The sequence below is a fragment of the Prorops nasuta genome, unplaced genomic scaffold (assembly GCF_024137725.1).
Source record: "Prorops nasuta isolate Cenicafe-Biocafe unplaced genomic scaffold, Cenicafe_Pnas_1.2 PNAS00006, whole genome shotgun sequence".
Classification (NCBI taxonomy): Eukaryota; Metazoa; Arthropoda; class Insecta; order Hymenoptera; family Bethylidae; genus Prorops; species Prorops nasuta.
Genome location: NW_027116803.1, coordinates 525,434 through 549,148, shown reverse-complemented (window position 1 = coordinate 549,148; position 23,715 = coordinate 525,434). Strand labels below are relative to the sequence as shown.

At 41.5% G+C, this 23,715-nt stretch overlaps 2 protein-coding genes across 7 annotated transcripts in view; one reads left to right on the top strand and one right to left on the bottom strand.

Moving 5' to 3' along the window:
- Positions 1 to 12,700, bottom strand: part of LOC136774028 (uncharacterized) — a 33,221-nt gene extending 20,521 nt beyond the window's left edge. Inside the window, exons 1-2 of one of the 2 annotated variants that reach the window (XM_066728062.1) lie at positions 12,210 to 12,700; positions 4,568 to 4,665 (exon numbers count right to left, since the gene is read on the bottom strand). In XM_066728062.1, the coding sequence (XP_066584159.1) occupies positions 4,568 to 4,664 (97 nt within the window). In that variant the 5' untranslated portion in view covers position 4,665; positions 12,210 to 12,700. The remainder of the gene's footprint in view (positions 1 to 4,567; positions 4,666 to 12,209) is intronic. The other variant, XM_066728063.1, reaches the window with a different exon arrangement.
- Positions 12,701 to 14,531: 1,831 nt separating this feature from the next.
- LOC136774423 (5'-3' exonuclease PLD3-like) lies at positions 14,532 to 22,603 on the top strand. 5 transcript variants are annotated; one of them, XM_066728703.1, is made up of 11 exons: positions 15,163 to 15,449; positions 15,565 to 15,585; positions 15,723 to 15,959; positions 19,170 to 19,291; positions 19,406 to 19,772; positions 19,858 to 19,992; positions 20,053 to 20,244; positions 20,443 to 20,571; positions 20,637 to 20,776; positions 20,855 to 21,020; positions 21,095 to 22,603. In XM_066728703.1, exons 1-11 carry the CDS (start codon positions 15,435 to 15,437, stop codon positions 21,350 to 21,352), a joined length of 1,782 nt encoding a protein of 593 aa, XP_066584800.1. In that variant the 5' UTR covers positions 15,163 to 15,434; the 3' UTR covers positions 21,353 to 22,603. The 5 variants fall into 5 exon arrangements, with proteins under 5 accessions (XP_066584798.1, XP_066584799.1, XP_066584800.1 ...); XM_066728704.1 differs by having other exon boundaries at positions 15,565 to 15,646; XM_066728701.1 differs by lacking the exons at positions 15,163 to 15,449; positions 15,565 to 15,585 and adding an exon at positions 14,532 to 15,151.
- Positions 22,604 to 23,715: the final 1,112 nt, after the last annotated feature.

Genomic DNA, 23,715 nt, shown 5'->3' with positions numbered 1-23,715 from the left:
TTATCTCGAGGACTCGACTCGGCACCCCCGCCCCTTTGCTCGAGGACAGTCCAGACGTCAAATAAACAGACTTCTCGCGTCATATGGCGCGTTTAAGGGTTTTTCGAGCACGCAGGAAGTAGAAAAACTCGTTAACAAGTTAACGAACGTCCAAATTACTTGGAAATGCTTTCAGCAGCCCCTCCACGCCGAGCCAACACTTCCTTTCCGGCTCGTGGATCCAAATCGAGATTTATTGTCGCGTGCGCCTAATGTAGGCGCTGCCCGTGCTAAATGTGGAGAAAAATGGCATTAACGCCTTTCTCACCACGTCAGATGTCACGAGCGAAAAAATCGATGGGAAAACTAGAAACGCCTCGCTCGCGAAGCAACTGCGAACGACCTGGACTCGACTATAGTCGACTCGCTTCGTACACGTCAGATGTTGCTTAGACTCGATAATAACACACCCCGTGCATCCATCCCGTTCCAACTAATGTACCCTGGACAAGGAAAATCCCCCCCCCTCCCCCCACAAGCTCGTTAAAGTCCAATCTTCGACTAAACTCCATTAATTCCGAGTTCACGAATGTGCTCGCTTTTAATCAAACTTGGATCATAAAAACTATAATGGTCGAATAAAATAACCTCCCCATTCTCCTATTGCAGCGAAGCTGAAGAATTTCAGAAACGGAATAGAATTTCCACGCGCATTTGCCTGGCGGAGTAGCGGAGCCACGTAGTCGACACCGTTAGGTCGATCTGAATTAGAAAAATAGGAAGAGGGGGGGGGGGGAGGGGGATGCAGTTATACAGAGGCGTAGTTCTCGCAGGTGGAGAACGCTAGGTGCAAATTGCAGGTATTAATGGTGCATAAGGGGAGTGGAAAAAAGGGCGTGCGAACTTGAAGAAAACGACGCAATCGATCATACTAATCGGCTTTTGCCGCCGAGTGACTTTTCACTGTCGACTGCTCGACGGCCCAACTTTCCTGGAAGGGGGGGAACGCCTGTATGTGTGTATGTGTTGTGCGGCGGGGAGGGCAGGGGGGCTTTTTCTGGTAGAGCAGATGTCGCGGAAGGCGACGGCGGAACGTCCCGCGCTAATGCAGTGCTGGCTGTTGAAGCACGTGCCACTTTTCTCCGTGCGGCGACGACGACGCTGACAAGCTTGATACATACGCAGGCGAAATCTGAAAACCGCCCCATTAACTCGACCAACGCGTGTCCCGAACCCTCCAAGAGATTCTCGAAAAAGCCGCTCGATCCCCCCCCCCCCCCCACACCAGAATTCGCAGTATTTATACGCCAAAAACTCTGACGGAACGCTTTGCCGACCTCTCTCCTCCACCATTTTTCACGAGCTCTTTAATATTGAATCGAAATAACGTGCACCGCTGTTCCTCCTCGAGCCTCGACTCGAGTTTTCACCCTTTCGACGGTTACGCCCTGTGTATTATATATATATATATGTATTTGGGGAAAATTGCACGGCACGCGAAAACGCGAAAGATTTGAACGAAACGAAAGAGCGATCGCTCCTGACGCAACTTGGCGAGGTCGGAGCTTTGTCAGAGGGGGGAGGGGGCGTTAAATAAATTAGCGAATTTCGGAGGCTCGCCCGTGTATATATTTTCGCGAGAGCGGGTCAAAATTCGGATAAAATTCTCGAGCATACAGATGCATCCACTTTATTCGCATTCCGCCCGCGCCTTCTTGAATATTTAAACTAGCCAAAGGGGAAAATACATTTGGCACGAATTTACGACAAGGCTGGGCCACGCTGAAAACTTTATATTTCCATTTATGCCGGTTAACGAGCCGACTACAAGGACATTTACGATTGCCTCGTCATCCGCAATAACGATCCGCGAAAAGCCCGCTGGATCTCCGACCAAAAACTCCGCACAAGTGCGAATCTTCAAAGGAGACTCTGGCAATTAGCAGCGAATAACTGTCCTCCACGCCCACGCGAACACCGTAAAAAACTGATATTTCGTCTCAATCCTGGAGCAAAAAATTTTGTAATTGAGTCTTCGCGGCTGACTCAGAGGAAAAAGTGCAACTCGATAAAAAACGTTGCACGATTATCACCAGGGTTTATCCGTTCCCGTCGAAAAACTGCAAAGTGGATGTTAGGACTGTGTTACATATATATATATATATATATATAGAAAGTTTGACGAGCCAAGGGAAGTCTATTTGCGCGAACTCTCTTGCAAACCGTTCGGAATTTTAAATAGGAATATTTTCGAAGAGTAAAAAAAATAAGTTCCGTGTTAGTGTTAGTCGTTATTATTTCATTCCGTTGCCAGTTGTCGCTTTTATTGCAATTTTCTCTATAAAATTCCGATTTCCTGTCTTGTTCAGATTAAACTTTGGCGCCAGTACGGGCTAAAATAAATACGTGTCACCGGCATGAAATATTAAATGGGACATCGCGATTGTCCAGCGAATTCCGTCTGGAAAAAAAGCTCGAATTATTCGATTGTTGAACAAGTTCCTCTTTGCGTCGTTTCCAGCAACAATACGGCTCTTCTATTGTCTCTAATAATAACGCGAAGCTTTACGAGGAGAGATATAGAGAGAGGGAAGAAAAAGTGTGTACAGTAATGCACGTTAATCGAGCAGTAAATTTGTATGTGACGAAAAGGTACGTCAAATAAATACTAAATCCCTGAGATAAACATCGAGACTCGAAGAATTTTGTTTATATTCTCGTTAAGTTTGAGGACCGGTTCGAGGAACAGAGGCCGAGTATAAATAATGCATGACGCTCAATGTGGATAACGTTACACGTATATATACATTGATATATCGATAAACTCGATTGAAATGAAATTATGTAGAGCTAGGTAAATCGAGAAATGTTTTTGAATATGTGAGAGGAGCTAGATTAGAAGAATTTTGTTTGCGTTATCTCGATAAGATCGAAGGCGGAGGCATTTGGATACAGCGTGCACAAAGTCAGTGCGCTCTGAAGTGAGCATATTAATCATATATACAGCTAAGTGCTCACAGTCTCGATGATTCCCAGCCAACGAGTTTCCGATGTTTCAATGTCACGTGACCGTGCGAAAAAGAAGGATCTCGACACGGAATACAAACATAGAATTAAAGAGCAGGAGATAGAGCTTTGAATATTCGAGAGACGATGGAGGAGAAGAGCCTTGTTTGTATTGTCAATAAGAGCGAAGGCAGATTCACGGTGGACGCAGCGCACACAAAGGCGGTGGTATACCATGAAGTAAGTGTATAAAGTATACATATAAATAATGCAGTCGGGCGCTCATGGCTTTGGTCATTCCCAGCCAATAAGCTTCCGATTTTTGAGCGTCGCGTGACCCTGCGGAAACGGCCGGAGACGAAATATGGTGGGATCGATGGTAATACTCGTGCATCCATTGCCACGTATGTGTTTGCAGACGTGTACAGGATATTGGCGACATTAGTGATTCTGGGAGCGTGCGAAGTGTAGCCTGGTCCCTCTATTGCCCTCGGTGTCCTTTGCGTCCCACCCGCGCTCCTCCCGAGGGAATACGCAGTCCCGGCAATTCCACCGTTTCGCTTTCTTCGGCCCAACGTTTTTCGCGCGAAAAATAAATCGACCGTTTGCCCCTGGACGACCTCAAAACGGAAAATACCACGGAATATCAATAGACGGACCGACCGGACCTTCTCACCCCACTTTTTGCATGTTACAGGATCAAATAAAATTTTGATTGCGCTACTTTTTTTTCTTCAAATATTTCAGTGCTTTTGCTAGAAAAATCATTCTGCAAAATACTATTTTTTTCATGGCGTGTGTTCTTTCGCATGGACCGATGTACCACTTCCTGTCTATTTTTACAGCACACGTACGGTAGGGTATTTTCATCTTGTTCTGCGGTGGAATTAAAAAAATATCGTTTTTCTGCTTTTTTTCGTTGGATTATTTCGGAACCTTAGCCCGACGATTTATTTTCAATTAAAAATAAGGTGTCGCGTTCGTCGATGTTGTTACATATATACGAATCGCTTATCCGGACGAGGTTGTTTAATATTTTATTACGAAACTCTGATGCAAAATTCATACTTTGCTTCCGCTCTAATATTTTCTGCTTAAATCAGTAGTACTGTGTCAACGCAGTTGCAAGACTATCGCCAACGGGACCTTCTCGGCCTGTTCATATAAACAAGGCTGACAAAAAAATAAAAAACACAAAAGGTGCAAAGACCATAAAATAATTTGCCCAAAAATACTTACCCAAATAACACAAACCCTCTAGGTGTATCCCTCCTACAATTTCACGCAAGGATTTCCAAAACTTACCAGAGATGCACTCCTAATAATCTGATTGGCAAAAATCCAGCGTCAGGTTTTTCGCTCGCGTACTTGGGTAATTTTAGAGAAGAGAGAATAAAAGGAGGAATGGCCGGAGTGTTTTGAGGAGGAAATGGCGGCCAGGTCGATCGGAAAAGTCATGGAATTTCGTTTGTAACGTTGGAGCAGCTAGAAATCTGGGTATTTCAATATTACAGGGAATAAGAGTGGGGGATGGGAGGGGGGGGGGAGGTAGGCGAGAGCGGAAAGAGAGAAAGTGACTCACCGTTTGCGAGGGTTGGCAGAGTGGCGGCCAGCAGCAGTAGAGCCAGCAGCGTCGGGGTGGTTCTCCCTTTACCCCGCGGGAATGCCAGTCCCTGCATCCTGTAACACACAAACACATCTATAAATTCACTGGAATGGCCGTGCACTACCTTCTCTCCAACTATAATCCTGCTTGTAGTGCTTCGAGATTTCCCATTCTCTCTCTCTCTCTCTCTCTCTCTCTTACTTCCTCTCCCTTTTCTTTCCCGCTTTCTTTCACAGCCAATGCGGCTCTCCAAGCTCGACCAATTAATTAAATTAAACACGTCAATGGGTCTCACGCACTTTTTAAGCCGATCCGTTAATTGATAAATTGGTTTAAACGAGTCAATGAACCAGCGAAAAACTGATCAGCTTGCTGGAGAAAAATTCTTATTACACGAACGTTCCACGGTGAAAATAGCGAAGACATCGTGTGGTCGATTGATAGAAACGCTGGAAAAACGCTAGTGGATCCGGGGATATCGCGGGGAATTACACGGAGATTCGAGAAAAATGTTGGAAAACGTTTCGGAGGTTGAGGAATATGGGAAAATAGGTTGATCGATCTAACGAGATTCCGGGTTAATAGAATTAAAGGAGTCATCTGGTCCCCGAGAGCTCCTTTTGTCTTTCTTGCCCCCGGGAAAATACAGGGAGCGCGCGGGTGCAGGCGCACTCGACAAGTGGCCAGGGGCGGAAAAAGGGGGAGCACGCGATGAAAAATCGTCCTGCGGCCAGAAGTCACCGATGGACCATTACGGTTTTTGCGGTTATGCGCGTACACGCGAGTATTGATTTCGTGAGCTGGTATAAGCGGGATCTGTGCGAGGGTGCCGAAGAAATTTCAAGAGGGCCCGTCTGCGAACCGGTATTGAGTTTTCCGTTTGTCCGTAATGCGGTGATTAAGCGACAAGATAAATGTGCTCCGCGCTACGGGGACTTTTCGCTTCGTGGGAATATTATTTTTATGGGAGCGGAGGGACCGCAATTGTATTTGCTTACGAGTCGAGAAAATTGCGTCAATCCCCCCTCCTCCTCCACCCTAATTCTTCACCGACAATGCAAACTCATCTTCTTTAATAATCGCGCGATTCACTGTTCGTCCCTCGAGACGAAAATGTTTCTCTCCAAACTCTCCGAGAGAGAGAGAGAAGAAAAAATTGTAGAAAAACTAGCGAGTCTCGTTTCATAATAGAGGCTCGCGGGTTAAACACGATCCTTCTCGGTATCAAGCGTGGTTTTATCTTGGAAACGAATAAAAGGCTCTTGACGAGTGTCAACGAGAGAAAAAAAGGCGAACGTTAAACGGCGTGGATTGGGACGGGCAAACAGAATCGTATGCGAACGGGAAATCACGTGTAAGAGAAACACGTGTAAATAATTCTATGTTATTACGAGCCGCGCGATCGCGAGCGAGTCGATACGCCGGTGAGTCATGGCGTACAATGGCGATAAAAACAACTAACCGTAAAGTGGGACGAACCACGTATGTGTACAACCGATGCTTGCTACCTTTGCTCCTCTGTAGAAATGCCCGGCTGCCTTTTATGCCAACACAGGGACCTTTTATTTATCCCATTTAACATATATATATACATATAAAGAGAGAGAGAGAGAGAGAGAACAACCATGCACTCGACTCTCTCATTGGTCTATGGCATCCTTGATTACTCTCGACAAATTAATTGCCCTTTCACTAATGTTATCCTCCCCCCCCCCCCCCCCCAACCTCCTGCACCCTTTATCAATGCATACGTTATACTCTCATTTCCCTACCAACGCAACAATTCTCTCATGTTTAATCCTTGCGAGATATTTGTCCACGCGTTCTTCGTTAGTTAATTATTATTATTATGATCGCAAGGTCCATCGGAAGTCCAAGACCGAATTTGCTGATAAAATTTGTCAAATTGTCAGGCAGCGAGGAGCAGCAGCAGCAGAGGTAGGAGAAATTCAATTTCCTGAAATATTCCAGGGAATAATCTTGATGTTGCATATTTGAAGCGAACCGGAAGGAATTAATAATCGGAACGTCTGGAAATTTCGAAAAACCATAGTCCTTGGAGGTTCGCGCGCGCTGCTAATAGCCATCAGGCCAGAAGAGATAGCTATCGGTGAAACGGCCCGAGAAACACATAACAATTTCCGTTGGAATACGCACCGCCTATTTACCTTCATTTTTTATCAAGTTGACAGATAATTCCGGCGATAAAATACGCGTTAAAACTTTCGCATCGATTTCTCGTAAATAATAGAATCGACTAGGAGCGGTTTAACAATCGGAGGAAAACTGGTGGAATATTTGTGTTCTTTGTAGAAAAATAAGCTGCTGTTTCAAAGAGAGTGAGAGAGGGAGAGAGAGAGAGAGAGAGAGAGAGAGAAGCGATTCGAAGGAAAAGATTTGCTCGAGAAGCGAGAAATTTCGCGTACCTGCAGGCCAAACTTGACTACCGCACGGAGGACGATCGATAAGACTGGAAGAGAGGAAAAGAAAGACGAACGAGGAATAAAAAGTTTGTATACATTAGGTGCGATATCGAAGAAGCCGGTTGTAGAGATACCATCACAGGATTATTTTATTAACCGTTCGAGTGAAATTCGAGCGTCGTAAAAATGCGAGGAGAGCTGAAATATGAGATTAGCGAGATTGCGGAGTGGAAGATGGTCTTATCGGTCGTTCGAGTTGTTAAATCAACCGAACGATTAGACGCTGCGCCGCCGTTACGCTCCAACGCCAGATAAACTCCCAGCTGGGTTATCGTCGCGATACTTTCTTAGGTAGAGCTAGGTAGGTTTGGATTTTTACGAGCTTCCTAGCTTTAATGCCGCTCGAGCCCCGGTATCAACCGCACTCGACTCGCTCCGAGAGTATCCTGCGTCCGTAACTCACTCGTACGTTTCCACGGTTCGCACGGAACGTGCCGAAACGCGGCTAGCTCGATAAAGTAATTGGTCGACGATCTACTCGACCTTGACCCTTACCATCGGTTAACGCACTCTGGACATTTTTTTCCATGTAATTTTCTTTGTTGGACAGAAGCTCGGTTTCAGAACCGATATCGAAATGAATGGATGGTACGAGTGGAGACACTTTGAACGCGGAGAGAGTAAATTTTATCGTGTGTTGGGAATAATTAATGTTTCGTTATTATGTAAAACGTTCACGAATTAAACTCTGATTGTAAATTAAGCTTTATATATATATATATATATGCTTGAGGAATTTATTTCTCGGGTAAATTCTCGTAAGTATCTCAATCGCTTCAACATATATGTATATAGCTATTAATAATATTTAATTTCAATGGACAATATTATGCGATAATTCTTTTAAAATTGATTTTTAAAGGAGTCATCACCTATTTAGGAACCCGAGGGAACCTTGACTCGCCCGAACCGATATCAAAATAAACAAAACTCCAAGTCGAGACACTTTGAACGCTGAGACACAAAAACGCTCGCGTAAGGAAAAATTCCGGTCACAACATCTTGCAATATTATGTAAAACGTTTGCGAGTAACGTTCAGACTATACACAACGCCTCAATATATATATATATATATAAGAGAAATTTCTCTTTCGGCAAAATTCACGCAATTATTTCAATCGCTCCAACCCATAACCCTCTCCAGTATTATTCAATTTCAACGAACACTGCAATGGTAACTCGCTTAAAACTGATTTCTAGAGGAGACATCACCTATTTAGGGTCTGCGGATAATCGTTGAAACTTTTGCTGAGTGGAACGCGCGGCTAAAAGTGGAACGACCAAGAGACTCGATTATATCGACGATAATTATAAGGACGAGGAATTTCAAGAGGTTAAAATAGATTGGTTGGGAAAGAGAGTGTGTAGTGGTGTCAGGAATGAAAAATGCGGATGAGGAAAATGGTTGAAAGAGAAATATATATATACAAGAATTTTCCCGAGCGTTACGAGTGGCATCAGCGGGGAAAAATTCGCTTTCTATCGCGATTCCTGGAACGGGCGATTAGCCGCTCGTCAGGACGACTCGAGGAGTCTCAATTGCGCGCTCTTCGACGATGCGCGAGTATTAGTGGAATTGTTGAGTAAGGGGGGAGAAGAAAAAACAAGGTCACACGAGTGCAATCTCCGGGGATCTGCCCCGAGGCAAACCAGCGTAGTTTTATTATCGCCAACCGTGCGTATTTTTTTAACCGTGAGAAAGAGAAGGGGGGGGGGGTATGAGGAAATATTCGCCATTTTCCCGGACACGGGACTAAAGAGAGTTCGAGTTACTTTATTAGGTATATTTAGAGGCTTTTACGGGAACATTGTACGGTTTAGTACACGGCTTGCCCTTATACTCGAGCATGGCACGCTTTACGGGACCCCCCTCCTCATCATATATGGGCACGTCTTCCGCGGATAAAGCTAAATCGTAGCATGGAAATTCTCGCCGTTCTATCGGAACCTCGCGGATGGCCTTAACTCTCCTCACCGCTGGATCGAAATTATCCTCGGCGCGCTAACGAACGAAAAATGCGGCGAGAAATTCTTTTCGCCAATTTACCGACCTCTTACGGACCATGAAAAAACAATGGGTCGGCCATATTGGAAAATTCCAGCGCATCCCGGGAAGGTCCGAACCTCCCGATGGGCTAATCAGCCTCCAACAGAATTCGCTCGGGGAAAAATGTCCAGCATTGAATTTTCAACGCAGCGCTTAGCTCCTTCCTTCCTCATACGGGAAGAATGCGAGTAACGCAAAATCGTGAAACTAATAAAAGTTTTACGCGTGCTTACACAGTAAACGGATTAAGAGCGAGCCGAGATATGACAACTATGCATTCTCGCGGTTGGAATTTATAATTTCACGCATTTTTACCCCTATACCTTGCGATTCTACTTACATTTTCCTTTACATCCCAATTACAGAATTCCTCGGGAGATTTCGCCGATGGAATTCCGCGCTGGATGCTCCGGGGAGGAAAATAATAGAGACGTAACGAATTTTGCGAGTATTCCTTATCGAGATCACTGCGGATAGCGATATCTATATATATATATATATATATATATACTTGGCCTTTCGTAATTAGAGCGTTCGGGCTTTATTAACGAGTCGAATAAAGTGTACGACTGTCACGGGTTCATGTTAAAATAGAGGAGACGGAATATTGTAATAAGAATCTGCGGAAGCGTGTGGCTATAGCTAACCCGAAGAGTCCACGTAAGCTTCTATATGCGAGGCTCGTGAATGGGGAAGGGTCGAACGATGAATTATTTAATAAAGTACACGTGTACTACCCTCCTTCGTTTGCCAGTTCTCTTTGTAAAACGTGCGTTACCATTTTTCTCGCCTTATCGTTACTTTACACGATTGCACATACGTCACTCGTCGGTTCGAGATTAGCTCGAATTCTCCTGTATCGCGATATTGACGATGACCTCATTGAGCAAAGAAAACCTCCTCTTCTCTGGCAATAAATCAATTGAGAATCATCCGTTTGATTCTCGCACAACACGAATCAATGGAATTTTTTTCCACTCCCTCGAGATAAATTATGTACATCGACAATTTTTTGCAGCGATGAATCTTTGAGTAAAAGATAGCAGTGTCTCGTGGTATTTTTGCAATTAATCTTCGTCGATTGATCATTTACGGAACTCCGTGAATGAGAATTTTAACGCTTTTTTTTTGGTAAATCGTGTGCATTTAAAATCAAAATTAAAATGGAATGGTGAATATTCGTTTAAAAGATAATGTCTCGGTAGCATTTTTAAAAATTAATTCTCATGCTTCGAGAATTTATGGAGTTTCTTTCATGAGAATTTTAAAACCACTTCGATAAATAATATCGTTGTTCGTGGTGGAATTGATCATTTGCACGTGAAATTGATTACTTTGTATATTTATTATTATTGTATATATATATATATATTCTTATATATTTACATTACTGATAAATACTTCAAATGTTACGTATCACAGCAATATAAATGCTTGATTAAATATTTTAACTTGAATCATTAAAGGACTCACTGTACCCAATGTGAACAACTTCACACTTCAAGATCAATTTCACACCTAATGACGATATACATTGAAAATCGAAATTGAGGTAGAGTGGTTACCCATAGATTACCAAATGACTTAAAGACACCTTTTAGGTGTCTTTTAGTAAATTAGATAACTATAGGACAACTTTTAGTCAATTGTGCTGTATGAGTAATCTTGGAGTAAAAGATAGAGTAGTGTCTCGATGGAATTTTTAAGAAATTAATTTTCGTGCCTTGTTGATTTATGGCGTTTCGCGTATGCGAGACCTAATAGCAACACATGGGCGGGGACCAGCAGGTTTTTTCAAACGGCAAACAGGTCGCTATCGGTCGGTAGGCTCACGTTGAAAAAACGTGCACTGCAATCACTGTGCAGCATGTGAAACCAAGGGCAAGCGTGTGTTTGTGCACGCCTCTATCTATTTGCGCTAAAGACTGAAACGCATTTAACTAGCAAAGCTTTTGCCTCTACAGCCACATTCCTCGCGCACGAGTATTTAAATCACCGATTTCTCTGCATCGGTAAAAAGCGCGAGATCAATTTCCATGGAATAATTACACCATCCAGTGGCACCTCTCCAAACGTCATTGGCCTCGTTTCAAATAAAATCTGCAAAAAAATAAAATACCAGCAATTGATTAAGAGACTCATTTTTAATTTGCGCGTGGAATAATTCAAGTTTCCCTATGGAACAGACGTTAGACGTTTGGAAGACTGAGTTTTTCGAGATATTATTGTATCTTAAATATTTGTTTAGAGGAGCATTAGAAAAATTGTAGCAAGCACACGTGTGTAACGCTCGATTGTGTCTTTGTACGCAGAATATATCCTGGCAGGAACCACTTATCGCATCACGACTACTAAATCCAATTTATCGTCGAGTGGAAGCTAATGTTAAACGTCTCTAATAGACTGTGGTACACTATACACTCGTGTGAAACATTTTAATAAGCGTAGTCCACAAGATTTGAGCTTGAAACGGTCTTAAGACGCTTTTAGGGCTTGAGAAGGATCAGCCTTGCGAGACGTTTTAAAAACAACGAGGATGTAGATTGTTATTTTAAAGAGAAAGATTTTACATCAGGGACGTTATGCGAATTGTGATTTGTATTTGATACGATTTATATGGAGCGATTTACGCTTAACGCTGGGATGAGTCTGCATTGTATAGAGTGGGAACTTTATTTTGACACAGGCCGGTTATTCACGTAACATCATTATTCGTCGATAACCATATGCTTATTATTCCACAAAGGACTCTCCCGAAGGGATTCATCCAATGCGTTACTGATTCGTTCAAATTTTCCACTTCCTTGTCCATAAAATAGGCCCGGGCTTCCTGTCATTTAATGACATGGGCAGCGCCAGGTGTTGCAGCGGTTTCGGACCGAGTTCGCAACTTAAAACGGGGGATACACTTTGTTCTGGCGGAGTCTCCTCGCAGGGACTAAAGGAGGGCTCGTTGGGGAAAGGGCTCCCAATTGGCCGCTCGATATTCTCGATTAAAGCAAGAAAAATACTCCGCGATGTCGATGAAACATTCGAGACACCTCGTTGTTGAAGATCGATTTTCGGGATGCGAGATTGAGGACTAACCTTCGAGCTGGTCCGAAACGATCACCGTGAACAAAAGGCGCAGGCACAATCACATAATGCACAGACACAGCACGAGATGCACAAAATCACATTTCTCGTCGAGGAACGTGGTTTTGAGTGCCGGCGTTGATGCCTTCGCGAGGAAGTCGAGGGGGGATGCAAGAAGAGGCACTGCAGGATGAGGACCTGGTGACCCCGAGTCTCGGGCACACCTGTCGTTCACTCGGCGATGGTAAAAACGGGAGGACACCGCCGTTACGAAGGCGAGGATGACTTTTTCCTCGGCATAACAGAGAGGTTAAACGGCTGGAAGTCTGGTTTACCTAGCGTCTTCCCGAGCAGCTAACAATGGCGTCCGATCGAGTGCAACGCCACTGGCGACTCAACTACGGCTACCTTCGCGTGTATACACACACCGACTAACGGCGAGTATATCGCCACTACTCTGGCCACTCTGCCCGTCTGCCGTTTTCCTCTCCTGTCCACGTCGCGCGTTGCCTTCTCTCCGCTCACTCACCGCGACATTTCGTGCGCCCCTCGAGAGGGGAAGAAACGCCCAAGGTTATCCTACTTGAGGTTCTATCTCTCAAAATGGCGCCGACCTATGCCAGCGCTTCCACGGCACGTCGACCAATCCGATTGGCTACTCCGCTCTGGCGCCTTATTACGTCTGCATTCTGCGCAGACCCGTCAACCTCGTCGAAAATTTGCAAGTTTTTTCCCATTTTCTTATCGAAAACCTTCGTTTATCTGCATAAGTTTGTAATGGAAAAATTGCATGGAGCATGTACTTCTTGATGCATGGTAACGTTTCGGTTATATTGAGGAATTTCGAATGGTTTTAGGATTCGTTGGATGAACTTGGACAAGCTAACCTTAAATCGACAGCCATGCATTGTGGAAGTGGAGTTGTGGTGGTGGGAGAAGGCTTCTACAGTGGGAAAACGTTCGGAACACGCGCTAGAGAAATCGGAGGGGAATGAGCCGATGGGCGTCGCTCGATCCCTGCTGCAAACTCTTGCCTCGTGTTTCTCCGGAAACACTCGGCTTGTTATCCTAGCCTCTAAACCATATCGTATCGTCATGAAACGTGTAAACTTTCAAAGTGCTGCGATATTTTTGCCAGTCGCCAAAGGTAAACAGTGGTAAGTTTAGTGAACCTGCACGTTATTGTTGCAATTGTTTATGTTTAATTTTTTTATTCCTTGCGATTAAATTGCAATTAAATTTTTTATATATTAATTCTTACATCGGTCTCTATAATCATTGGTTAAAATCCTGCTTGTGTCGAATCAATTTTAATTTTTATCGCTTGATAAGATTGTTTGCGTCATATGGACAATAGACAGTCGGATTAATATATTTAAGATAATTACAAAATGCTCGAAGAACACCGGTTTACGTGAAACACTGAAAGTCACGCGTGTCGTTTCCATGGCGACACTAACGCAATCTTGTGGCAAGAAATGATAATTACATAGTAGCGTAGCTCTGCTCCGTCGGTGTCTCGTTTCTTTATCGATCTAAAAAGATTAATAAAACGTTTTGCAATAATTCCCTTAACAATAAAAGCGCAACGAATCAGGGACATTATTACGTTGAAGAAAGGACGATTGCATTAAAATGAAAAGGGGGAGTCCTTTGATATATCCAGCTCATAATTTTTTTCATACCGACACGGTCTTTGCAGGATCTAATTAATCGCTAAAAATGTTTTGTGGGCCCTTAGAAAAGGAACAAATATAGTCAGTAGGATTGATAAAGATAGTGACCGATGAGGTTTCGACGGAGGAACGCCAAAAAGGCTGTGTCCAGGCATTCCTCCATGAAGAATAACCGGTTCCATCTGCCACGGTATCCCCTGCTAGGTTCTTGTAGCTGCCACGAGCGAGCATGCGTCGTTTGCTGGAATATCACCGTTAAATTAATAATTCAAAGCTGAAAATAGCCGCTGGAGCATTAATTTTATTTCAAAAGATCAATGTCGATGCAATATAAGCGTAGTGAAAACTGCAACTCGAACCAAACATAGTCCGGTCAATCTTTCAGCCTGTTGAACTTTGCTATAGAGATAACGAGACTTGGCGTGAATTATGAAAAACTAAATAATGGATATATGTCAAGTTTTTGCATATTTCAACGACAGTTTTAAGGGAAAGACTAAGCGACGATACAGTAGAGTCGTGAGGCGAAAAGCTATGATCAGCTAAAGGTAATAGCAGAGTGTTGGCAAATAGTCATAAATGAATTAGATGGCAATCCAAAGTCTATGAAAAAATGATTGGATAAATAGAAAAGTCGATGATTGATTTAACTATCAAGTCGTGTTTGTACTATCGTCTATAGGTGAGTCTATTAGCGAAATGTATGTTTCTAGGGAAGTTGGATCGAGGCCAGTCGAGTCTTTTAAGCGCAGGTCCGCTGCGAAACGCCCCTGATGATCCCTTACCCCTACATCGACTAGAAACGTACTTAGAAGCGTAGTAGTAAACGGGTCTAGTTCTAGTTGGCCTACTGAATCAATTACTGGCACGATTCGCGTTAACTACCATGCCATGCGAGATCGCAAGCTTCCTAAGATCGAGTGACAGTTCGATAGCGAGTTTATGCAGCTGTGATAATTATAGTACGCGTGATCGATAATGAACCTAAGGAATTGAGAAATTGGATTTTCACATTGGATTCTCTCCTCGACTCGGGAATGACGCCAAGGTCTACCCGAATCAAAAATGTCGCAATGCACGTAGCTGAAAAACAATGAACGACGTCTCGTACTCGCTGGCCTTTTAATCAAAGCTTTTTCATCTCACATGCTGTCGATGAACAATATGTCTTTCTTTGACTGGAAAAAGGGCAGCACGGAAAGTACAGCGCACACCGAACGTAATCTGCAGGACGGATTATTTCAAATTGCCTCGCAGGCATGTCATATATTAGTACAGGTGAGCATTATTCCATTTTACGGCTCCGTACGGATTAAATCGATCCTTACGGGAAGGTTGAAAGATCGGAGCTCCGCTCGAGTGGCATCTTGGCGCGTTCGAAATTCCCGCCAAATCCTTGATCCAATCGGTGCATCGCTCGAGAGTTAGGCCCCCCTCCCCCGCTTGAGCCGATGCACAAGCTTTATTTTCTGTTTGTCCAAGTTGCAGCGTTGATTATTCTCTTGCACAGTGTGTATACATACGTAGGCTTTATAACGATCAACCGTAGCGAAAGAGCAGAATGACGATTTACGTAGTGAGTATCCAAACGTATATATAGAACCGAGAATAAATCGTACGATAATACTGATCTACGTGCTGGGAGCTATTCCGAAGCTAGTTTAACCTACAAAAATATTTTTGTTTTTCAGCCTTCGCCGCCGAAAACAGTGGTATTGTACGGTTAAGCATGTTATAATGACAGAAGGGAACATATGGTCTCCCGATACTATCGTTGGGCTTAAATTCGATGGAATAAAACTTTCAATTCAATTCCCGCGACGAATTTAAAGAGTCATTACTGTTGCAGGTTAATAATACCCATAACGTGTCTTACGGAGGCAGCAACAACGTGACAAACGTCGCTTGCTCCAAATATTCCACTGCGGGAGGCTCGACCACGCTCTCCTCTTCTCTATCGGCGAAAGGCACCTCGACCAGCAAGGCTTATACCAAATACCCCGAGCCACGAGAGAAGGATCAAGATGTTCTTGTTTTGCTTCCGCCCAGAAAAAGCAGGACCCCAAGGATCAAGCATAAATTATCGGTAGGATTTACTTCCGCCATTTAAGCGTCTGTTTATTCAAGAGACACGAGACAGTTTCGCGCTTGAATATTTCAATACGACCAGCAACTCTCTCTCTCTCTCTCTCTCTCTCTCTCCTCTCTATCATTTTGTATCGTCATTGAGAAATTCACGTGAAGCCTTTATCATTAAATTATCCTATCCGAATGCGTGCATTATTTTCCCCTTTATATTTAATAACCTCGGACGACTCGAAAACTCGCGCAAAGCCAAATCGGTAATTATATAATTTTAATGCATCCAAGTGGAAAGATGTATTTGATTATTAAAATAGGGTTGGGAGACGGTCGAATAAAGTCGATATACTCTGATAACGTTACACAATTTACGACGGCATTTTAATTTTAAAGCGTCCCGTACCCCGCCGTGGCGCTACATCATAAAACATGCATAAAGTACAAGGGACCTTGAGAAATACTACAGCAATGCCGACACATAGAAAATTTCCATAATTCATGCAGTCTGCTAGAGAAACGAGGAGGTTTTCGAGTCGCCAGAAGTGCGCGGTGCCTCGCGGATTCAACTTGAAGTGGATTGCTAAAGGACAAAAGGGTTCCACAGTCGACGGCTCGTCCCGATCGATTTTGCATCCGAATCATCGGGAGCTACCATAAATCTCCTCCAGTAATTCCAACGCTTTTAATAACGATGAAAAATAATAATAACAACAACTCGGCGTTTATCAGTGGTTGCACCAAGAATCGATACAACTTTATCCTACAACGTATCGCGTTTTTATCGCTCGAGATACCGATTGGCCATCTAGTGGGTTAGCGTCCAACTTGCAGAATCTTGACGATGGGAGCTCGAGGACCTCGGATCCCAGATTTTGCACTTTGACAACTAACGCACACTCGCGTATCTCGCGTAAATGTGTGTCTGTAGTGCGTGTGTGTGTCCCCCTCCATTCGACTCATTGGCCGTGAAAGACCGGAATCTGACATCTCTGCCGAGGACCGAGTCGTGGGACCACGTGTTCTCCAATGCAGCGATGCAAGATCCGAGTCTTTTTCGAACAAAACGCAATCTTGCCTCTTTTTATAGGTGTGCGTTTCTGATGCTCGTGCGTGTCCCCTCCACTCGTCTGCTTCCTGCGAAAGGCTCGATCCTGTCGGTGCATGACAGAGGGCAATGAGTGGCAAAAGTAGAGGCCCCTGAGACACAGGGGTAGTCCTCTGAATTACAGGCATCATTCGCTTTATTAGCTACATCGGCACGAAGCCCGAATCAATGTGTTCCTAGAAGTGGATTCTGATGCGTGAAAGCCAATTCCCATGGCGGTGCAGTTGATGCTCGCTTCGCTCTATTCTCGTGACATGAACCTATATTTAAGTGTATATATAGATATACACGAGTGTGGATGGAGGAAAAGGGGGTAGCTCGTCTTTATACCAGTGGCGAACGCTCGCATTAATTATAAAATGGATTAGTGGAAGCTCTGCGAAACGTTAATCAACGAACCCGAACCTCGCATCTTCCGTTTCACGTGGTCACGTGACCAAAAGCTAACGACGGAAAAAATAGGAGCGATTAAAGAATTATCCGTATTAAAGACCGTTCCTCGATGAATAGACTCATCGTGGTATCGCTCGATATTTGTTATGGACTTACGTAGCGTAATATTTATCAGTTGTAAAAAAAAACAAAGCGACTTTGTATCGGTCACCGTCTTCCTGCCCTGTTATAATTGCCGTCTTATCAACGGATATTAATTACTATCTGCTCCTTTGTTTTCACTGCCACACGACTCATTTTATGCTTCGTTAATAATATTTCTGTCCACTCGACATTTATGAGCGGTTTGTCATGCGCCGAATACTGGTTTATTTGCGATAAAGCTGCAATATGAGAAAACCGTGCGTATTATATAAAGTATTTTTAGCGATATGCAAATTTATTTATGAGTCGGACTCTTTACGAGTCAAACAGCGTTAATTGGGAATGCAGAGTTGTTTAGTTTATTTTTAAGTTTGCTACATTAGAGAATTGATTATTTGAGAAATAAGGGAGCCTCCGGCATAGTTAAATATGGCAATCGCACACACGGCCTTTCAGCAAACAACGGATTAGCATTGTATCGTCCATTATTGCAGATTATTCGCCAGAGAAAGGCTCGACATCATCGCCGTGCTTTTACTCAGAAAACGATTTACCAACACGGATGAACGATGCACCGAATTTCAATAGAAAGCTTTTTCGGGGAATCAACAAAAATAAATCGAATCCTACAAAACGAACGGTGAAAAATGGCGGGCTTCGTGAAATTGCTAAAGATTTAAAGAGACGACGCGATTATTCGTAGATTTTTTAATCGAACAATTTCAATTAAGAGTTTTCTGAAAGTAATTGCATGGATGTTGGAATATTAATTTCTATTGGAGAATAAGAAATATACTCGGTGTTTATTGGCAATGCAAAAAATGGTCGAGACGCGAAAGACCCAGGTTTACAGACCAAAGATGTCATAAAACGTTTACGGACGAAGAATTAAGAATTTAACAAAAGTAATGGTTTGGATATTAACAAATTAATTTGAATTATAAAAGAAAATGTGAATGAAACTGAATGAGAGGCATTGTAGAATTTTTTGGTATGTGTTAAAACAGCTTGTGGATGGAACTCTATCGAGCTAGAGGGAAGTAAGGGCAAAAATGAGGGCTATGAGGGTTAAAAAATATCGATAGTCTGGGAATGGAAACGTGGTAGTTCGGCACCTGGCACCATGTTCGAATGTCAGTTTTCGAGCTTGATGCATATTTGATGGAGCTTTCTGCTTCATTCTGAGTTTCGGCCTCGCTATCGATCAGACTTAATAGATTTTGTCACGAAACGAAGCTACGCTCCAACTATCGCAAAATGAATTTGACCTGGCCACCGCAGCCCTCCCTCCTCCAGCACCTCCACCATCATAACGTATACCAATGATTTCTAATAAAAGGGACGCACTATAATTTCGAGCTCGCACGATTATCTACCTTTTCATCTCCAAATAAATTGCGTGCCTCGAGTTTTTTAATGTACCAGAAAAGTCTAGAAAAAATATAAAAATTCTTATCACTAAAAATTTCCAAATAAAACAAAATAATTTGTATTTTAATCGTTAGGTCAATAGAGCTCTCATCAAGATCCTTAGGTTTTTATCGCACTTGCATAAATTTCTGATTCATCTAGACGGTGTCGGAAAACGCGAGACTCGACGTGACCTCGCCAAACGCTGACGATGACTTAGAGCTTTGGGACCAAACAGGATTTATGCTGAGGACAGATGTGGATGATCCCCTCACAAATGCCAAGTAAGTACTTTCCTGATAAATATTCTATAGTTATGATTTTTTTTTTAGGGGCTTGGGATTGGGGTGGGTGGGGAAATTTGAGGATGAGAAGGATCGATTCAATGCTAAGAAAAGTCCAATTTTCCATGATAAAAGGTGGGGAGCCCAAGGTTGGTGCAGACCAAGCTGCATTCCCATCACGGTCATTCTGATCCTGATAGTTCTGGTGGTCCTTTTGCCACTGTTGGACCACGTAGCGGAAAAATATGCCTTGAATGCCACCAGTGCAGATGCTGACATGGCTTGCATGGACAACTGCAACATCTTCCTGGTGGAATCCATGCCAATTGGCATGAACTACAGCAAGGATCAGATTCGTCTCAACAGCACATATGATTCTTGGATGGACCTGATTGCTATGGCACAAAATAGCATAGAGATTGCATCCTTGTATTGGACCATGAGGAGGGAGGATGTTTATCCTGATGATTCAGCGAAAAAAGTAATAAATTAGAGATTAATGCATATTAACACACATATATCAAAAATTCCTCTGAGATCGTTAATCCACAATTTCTTCATTTTAGGGAGAAGATGTTTTCAATGCTCTGCTGGATGCTGGGATGAATCGAGGATTGACGTTAAAAATTACCCAAAATATGCCTTCCCAATTGAGTCCTAATATCGATACGGAAATATTGATGAAGAAAGCAGGAGCAAAGGTTGGTACTGGAAGCAAATTGTGTAAGGAAATGTAATAATGGATGAATAATATTTTACAGGTTTTGAGTCTGAATTTTCCTGCTTTATTGGGAGCTGGTGTACTACACACGAAACTTTGGCTCATAGACAGAACACACGTATACGTTGGATCGGCTAATATGGACTGGCGATCGCTATCGCACGTTAAAGAACTTGGATTGCTTATTTTAAATTGCACCTGCCTTGCCAAGGATTATGCAAAAATATTTGACGTGAGTCGAGCAATTGTTATTGAACGAATCAATTGTAATTTCATTGTATTCGCATATTTTTTCAAATATAAATACATTAAGTCGTGTTAACGATTAGATTAGTTTTTCGTGTGAATAAAATATCAGAAATGCTGTTTAATGTAGTGTTAATTTCATGGAGTTTTCATAGCAACTGAGTGGTTCATAAATTTTCTTCAGGTATACTGGAAATTAGGTGAAGATGGAAAAGTACCTGCTACCTGGCCAGACAACTACAGTACAAAAATAAACATGCAAACTCCTATAAACTGCTCCACGTATGGAAACGCTTGTAAATTTTTCATAGCAGTGAGTATGTAGAAGCAAAATTTTCTGCTATTTTTACTTTTTCTAATAAATATTTTTTTGCTCAGAGTTCTCCACCTCCTTTTTCCCCAAAAGGAAGAACGAATGATTTAGATGCAATTTTGCATTGTATAGAAAAAGCAGAGAAATTTATTTATATATCTGTAATGGACTATTTTCCTTTAATGATATATAGTGCAAAAGTAAAGTAAGTACAGCAAAAAGAGTGATATTAATGCTTGTGGTACTGAATTTGGTCTGATAATCAGATCCATTCTATTCTCAGATATTGGCCTATTATAGAAGATGCTTTGAAAACAGCTGCAATTGAACGTAAAGTCAATGTGAGACTCCTCATTTCCTATTGGAAGCATACGAGAAGGTATCAGTATTTTATGCTGCGATCTTTAATGGACCTCACGAATAGTTTTAAAGGAGTGAAAATAGAAGTGGTAAATATAAGTTTGAAGCATATAACAGAGTCATAATTAATATGATGTGATATAATTATATTTTCCCTTTATAGAAAAGATTTGTAGTCCCGTCCAACGCAGACTTTGACAAGATTCCATTTTCACGAGTGAATCATAATAAATATATGGTAACTGACATGGCAGCTTATATTGGAACGAGCAATTGGTCGGGTGATTATTTCGTCAATACAGCTGGAATTGGTACCGTTTTTGAGGAAACTGGTTCTACTGGAATTCGTAAGCAACTGGAAGATATTTTCCACAGGGATTGGAACTCCCCCTATGCTAGAAACCTTAGCAGTTGTTGCTGAACGTGCAAATGCGATTTAGGGTATTGTTAAAAATTATTCTCTTGCTAAAATCATCGAATTATGAACACAAAGTAAGATCCTGTAGCCATGTGCTGTGATTGTTAAAATAACGATGAATTTAGAATAATTCAGATATGCTATTCAAAAGACTCCGATTATTAAATGAGATTACGAGAACAATGATTCTTTTTATAAAAAGGTCAGTCATACGTACTGATTAAATAGTTTATCAATGCAGTTGACAACACTAATGATCGCTCAAAGTCAGCAAGATTAGACAAATATATGTCTGTACTTCCGAATGTTAATCAGAATAACTGTTATTTGTTGGAAAAGCTTTGTACATTGCTAATTATATTTTTGCGATATTTTTATCGTAACTAAGAAAGGCTATATGTGCTACTATAAAGTAATAGTTCATAGATTTTAACCCTTAAAGCGCACACTTCCTATTAATATCATAAAACGTACGTGGGGTCTAAAAGACCCAAACTTTTTATAATGTCTACAAAACTTGTATTTTCAACTATTCTATTACAAAATAATTAATAATGTTTCTCATTAATCGGTTTTTCACAATTGACGGTACAAACAAAAAACTTTAAATCCTAAAAGTTACAATTAAAGCTATTTTCTTTGAGGTATTTTAGACCCCAAGTCTACTTTAAGGGTTAAAAGCATATATTTTCTTTGGAGTATTTCAGATCCCTAGTGCGCTTTAGGGGTTAAACAAATAAAAAAATACGAAAATTGCTTTCGCCCTCTCTTTCTTTCAAATTTCTTAAATTGTCAGCTCATTTATATCATTAACGCACATTACTGAAAGTATTTTATTTTTTATATACTTCCGTGATTATTAGACTGAGTTTATTAATATTTATTTTTGTTTTTTAATAAAAAGTATCGTAGTTATTCATTTCTAATGAGGTAAGACGTGCCTTCTACAAGTGCCCTTGAACACTCTTTGCCAGACTATGGTATTTTACCAAAACTTGTACTCTATACAAATTATCATTTAGTGCCATTTTATTCGAATCAACTTTAAGATTACCGAAAGTTATACGCAACCAAAGAAACGGTATAATACACTATCCAGTTGTTTATGGTACTAACCAATTATTGCTAATCGGCCTTAATACCAAAGGCATTAGTTTGCATTCTAAAAATATTATTGAAAGCATTTACATTATGCATTTGGTCTATTAGTAATTAATTTAGGTAATAATTAATTGTACAAGCAAATAAAGTGAATTAAAGTAAATTAAAGTTTATATCAATTAGTTTATACCCCCGTATTACATTTAATTCTTTTATAGACAACATTAAATTTTATCTATGAAATTCAGAGATTCGCTCAACCGTTACCTGGAAAGGACCTAGTAAATCAATCATTCGATCGAGTTGCTATCTTTTAAATGATTGATAGCTGCCCTTGAACTTAATTATCCTGTATATGTTACAGTAAAAGGTGTCTGCGACTTTATTCACTTAATAAGTAGAGAAGGTTTTTGAAAAGATTGTTCGTGAAACTTCCCCTCCTCCCGGTCATCGTGTACCCTCCAGCGATGAAAGTTGGACAACAGTTCCCACTAGAGTTGAAAAGCCTTTAGCCTTCAAAAACAACTACACATATCCTATAATTTCCCAAATTTATTGACTTATTTTTATCCAATGTTTTGAACCTCTCTAATTTCCATGATCGATAAAGTAAAAATTTGACAAAAATTAATACGTGTTTTAGAAAACACTACAATAACTTGTGTGATTAATTGATTAATATGTGTGTGTGTGTGGGAAATTTGCCGGTTTAGTGTTTAAGTAACCAATTTGCAGTTAGCAAACTATGATTCAATAGGTAAAGTTGTGAATACGGGATGTAAATGAGTGTTTATAGAAGAATCTGGAAGGTCCGTAGAATCCAATGATGACACACAATTTTTTATATTTTTACAACGCGAAAAGGACCTTTCCATGTGTGATCAGCATTTAATACTATATATGTTATGGAATTTATTTGTATATATAAAAATAAAGAATACCGTTCCTTGATCCCTGCCAAACCTGAATGCCTGCCGAAGACCGTGACCTAGGACTCTAAGATTGAACCGACAACGGAAATTTTTGTCGATACTAATTTTTTTTCTTCTAAATGGTAATCTTCCACGTTGCTGTAGAAAAATTAGTTATGTTTTCAATTTCAAGGTCGCTCTTATATTAATAATATATTCCAATATCTCTTAATTTCTTTTTTACTCCCATTCAGAAGATTCGTTTAACCTTTTCAGAGCAGCGATATGTATATATCAATTATTTTCTATTGAAAGAATCGCTTTGTATAGGGGAAGAAACAAAAAAAAATCATT

Excerpts from the sequence above, each read along its gene's own strand:
- LOC136774423 (XM_066728701.1), top strand. The coding sequence starts at position 15,020 with ATGCTGTCGATGAACAATATGTCTTTCTTTGACTGGAAAAAGGGCAGC. Across the intron at positions 15,152-15,722 it reads CATGTCATATATTAGTACAG|GTTAATAATACCCATAACGT; the intron begins GTGAGCATTATT and ends TTACTGTTGCAG. Across the intron at positions 20,245-20,442 it reads ATTATGCAAAAATATTTGAC|GTATACTGGAAATTAGGTGA; the intron begins GTGAGTCGAGCA and ends AATTTTCTTCAG.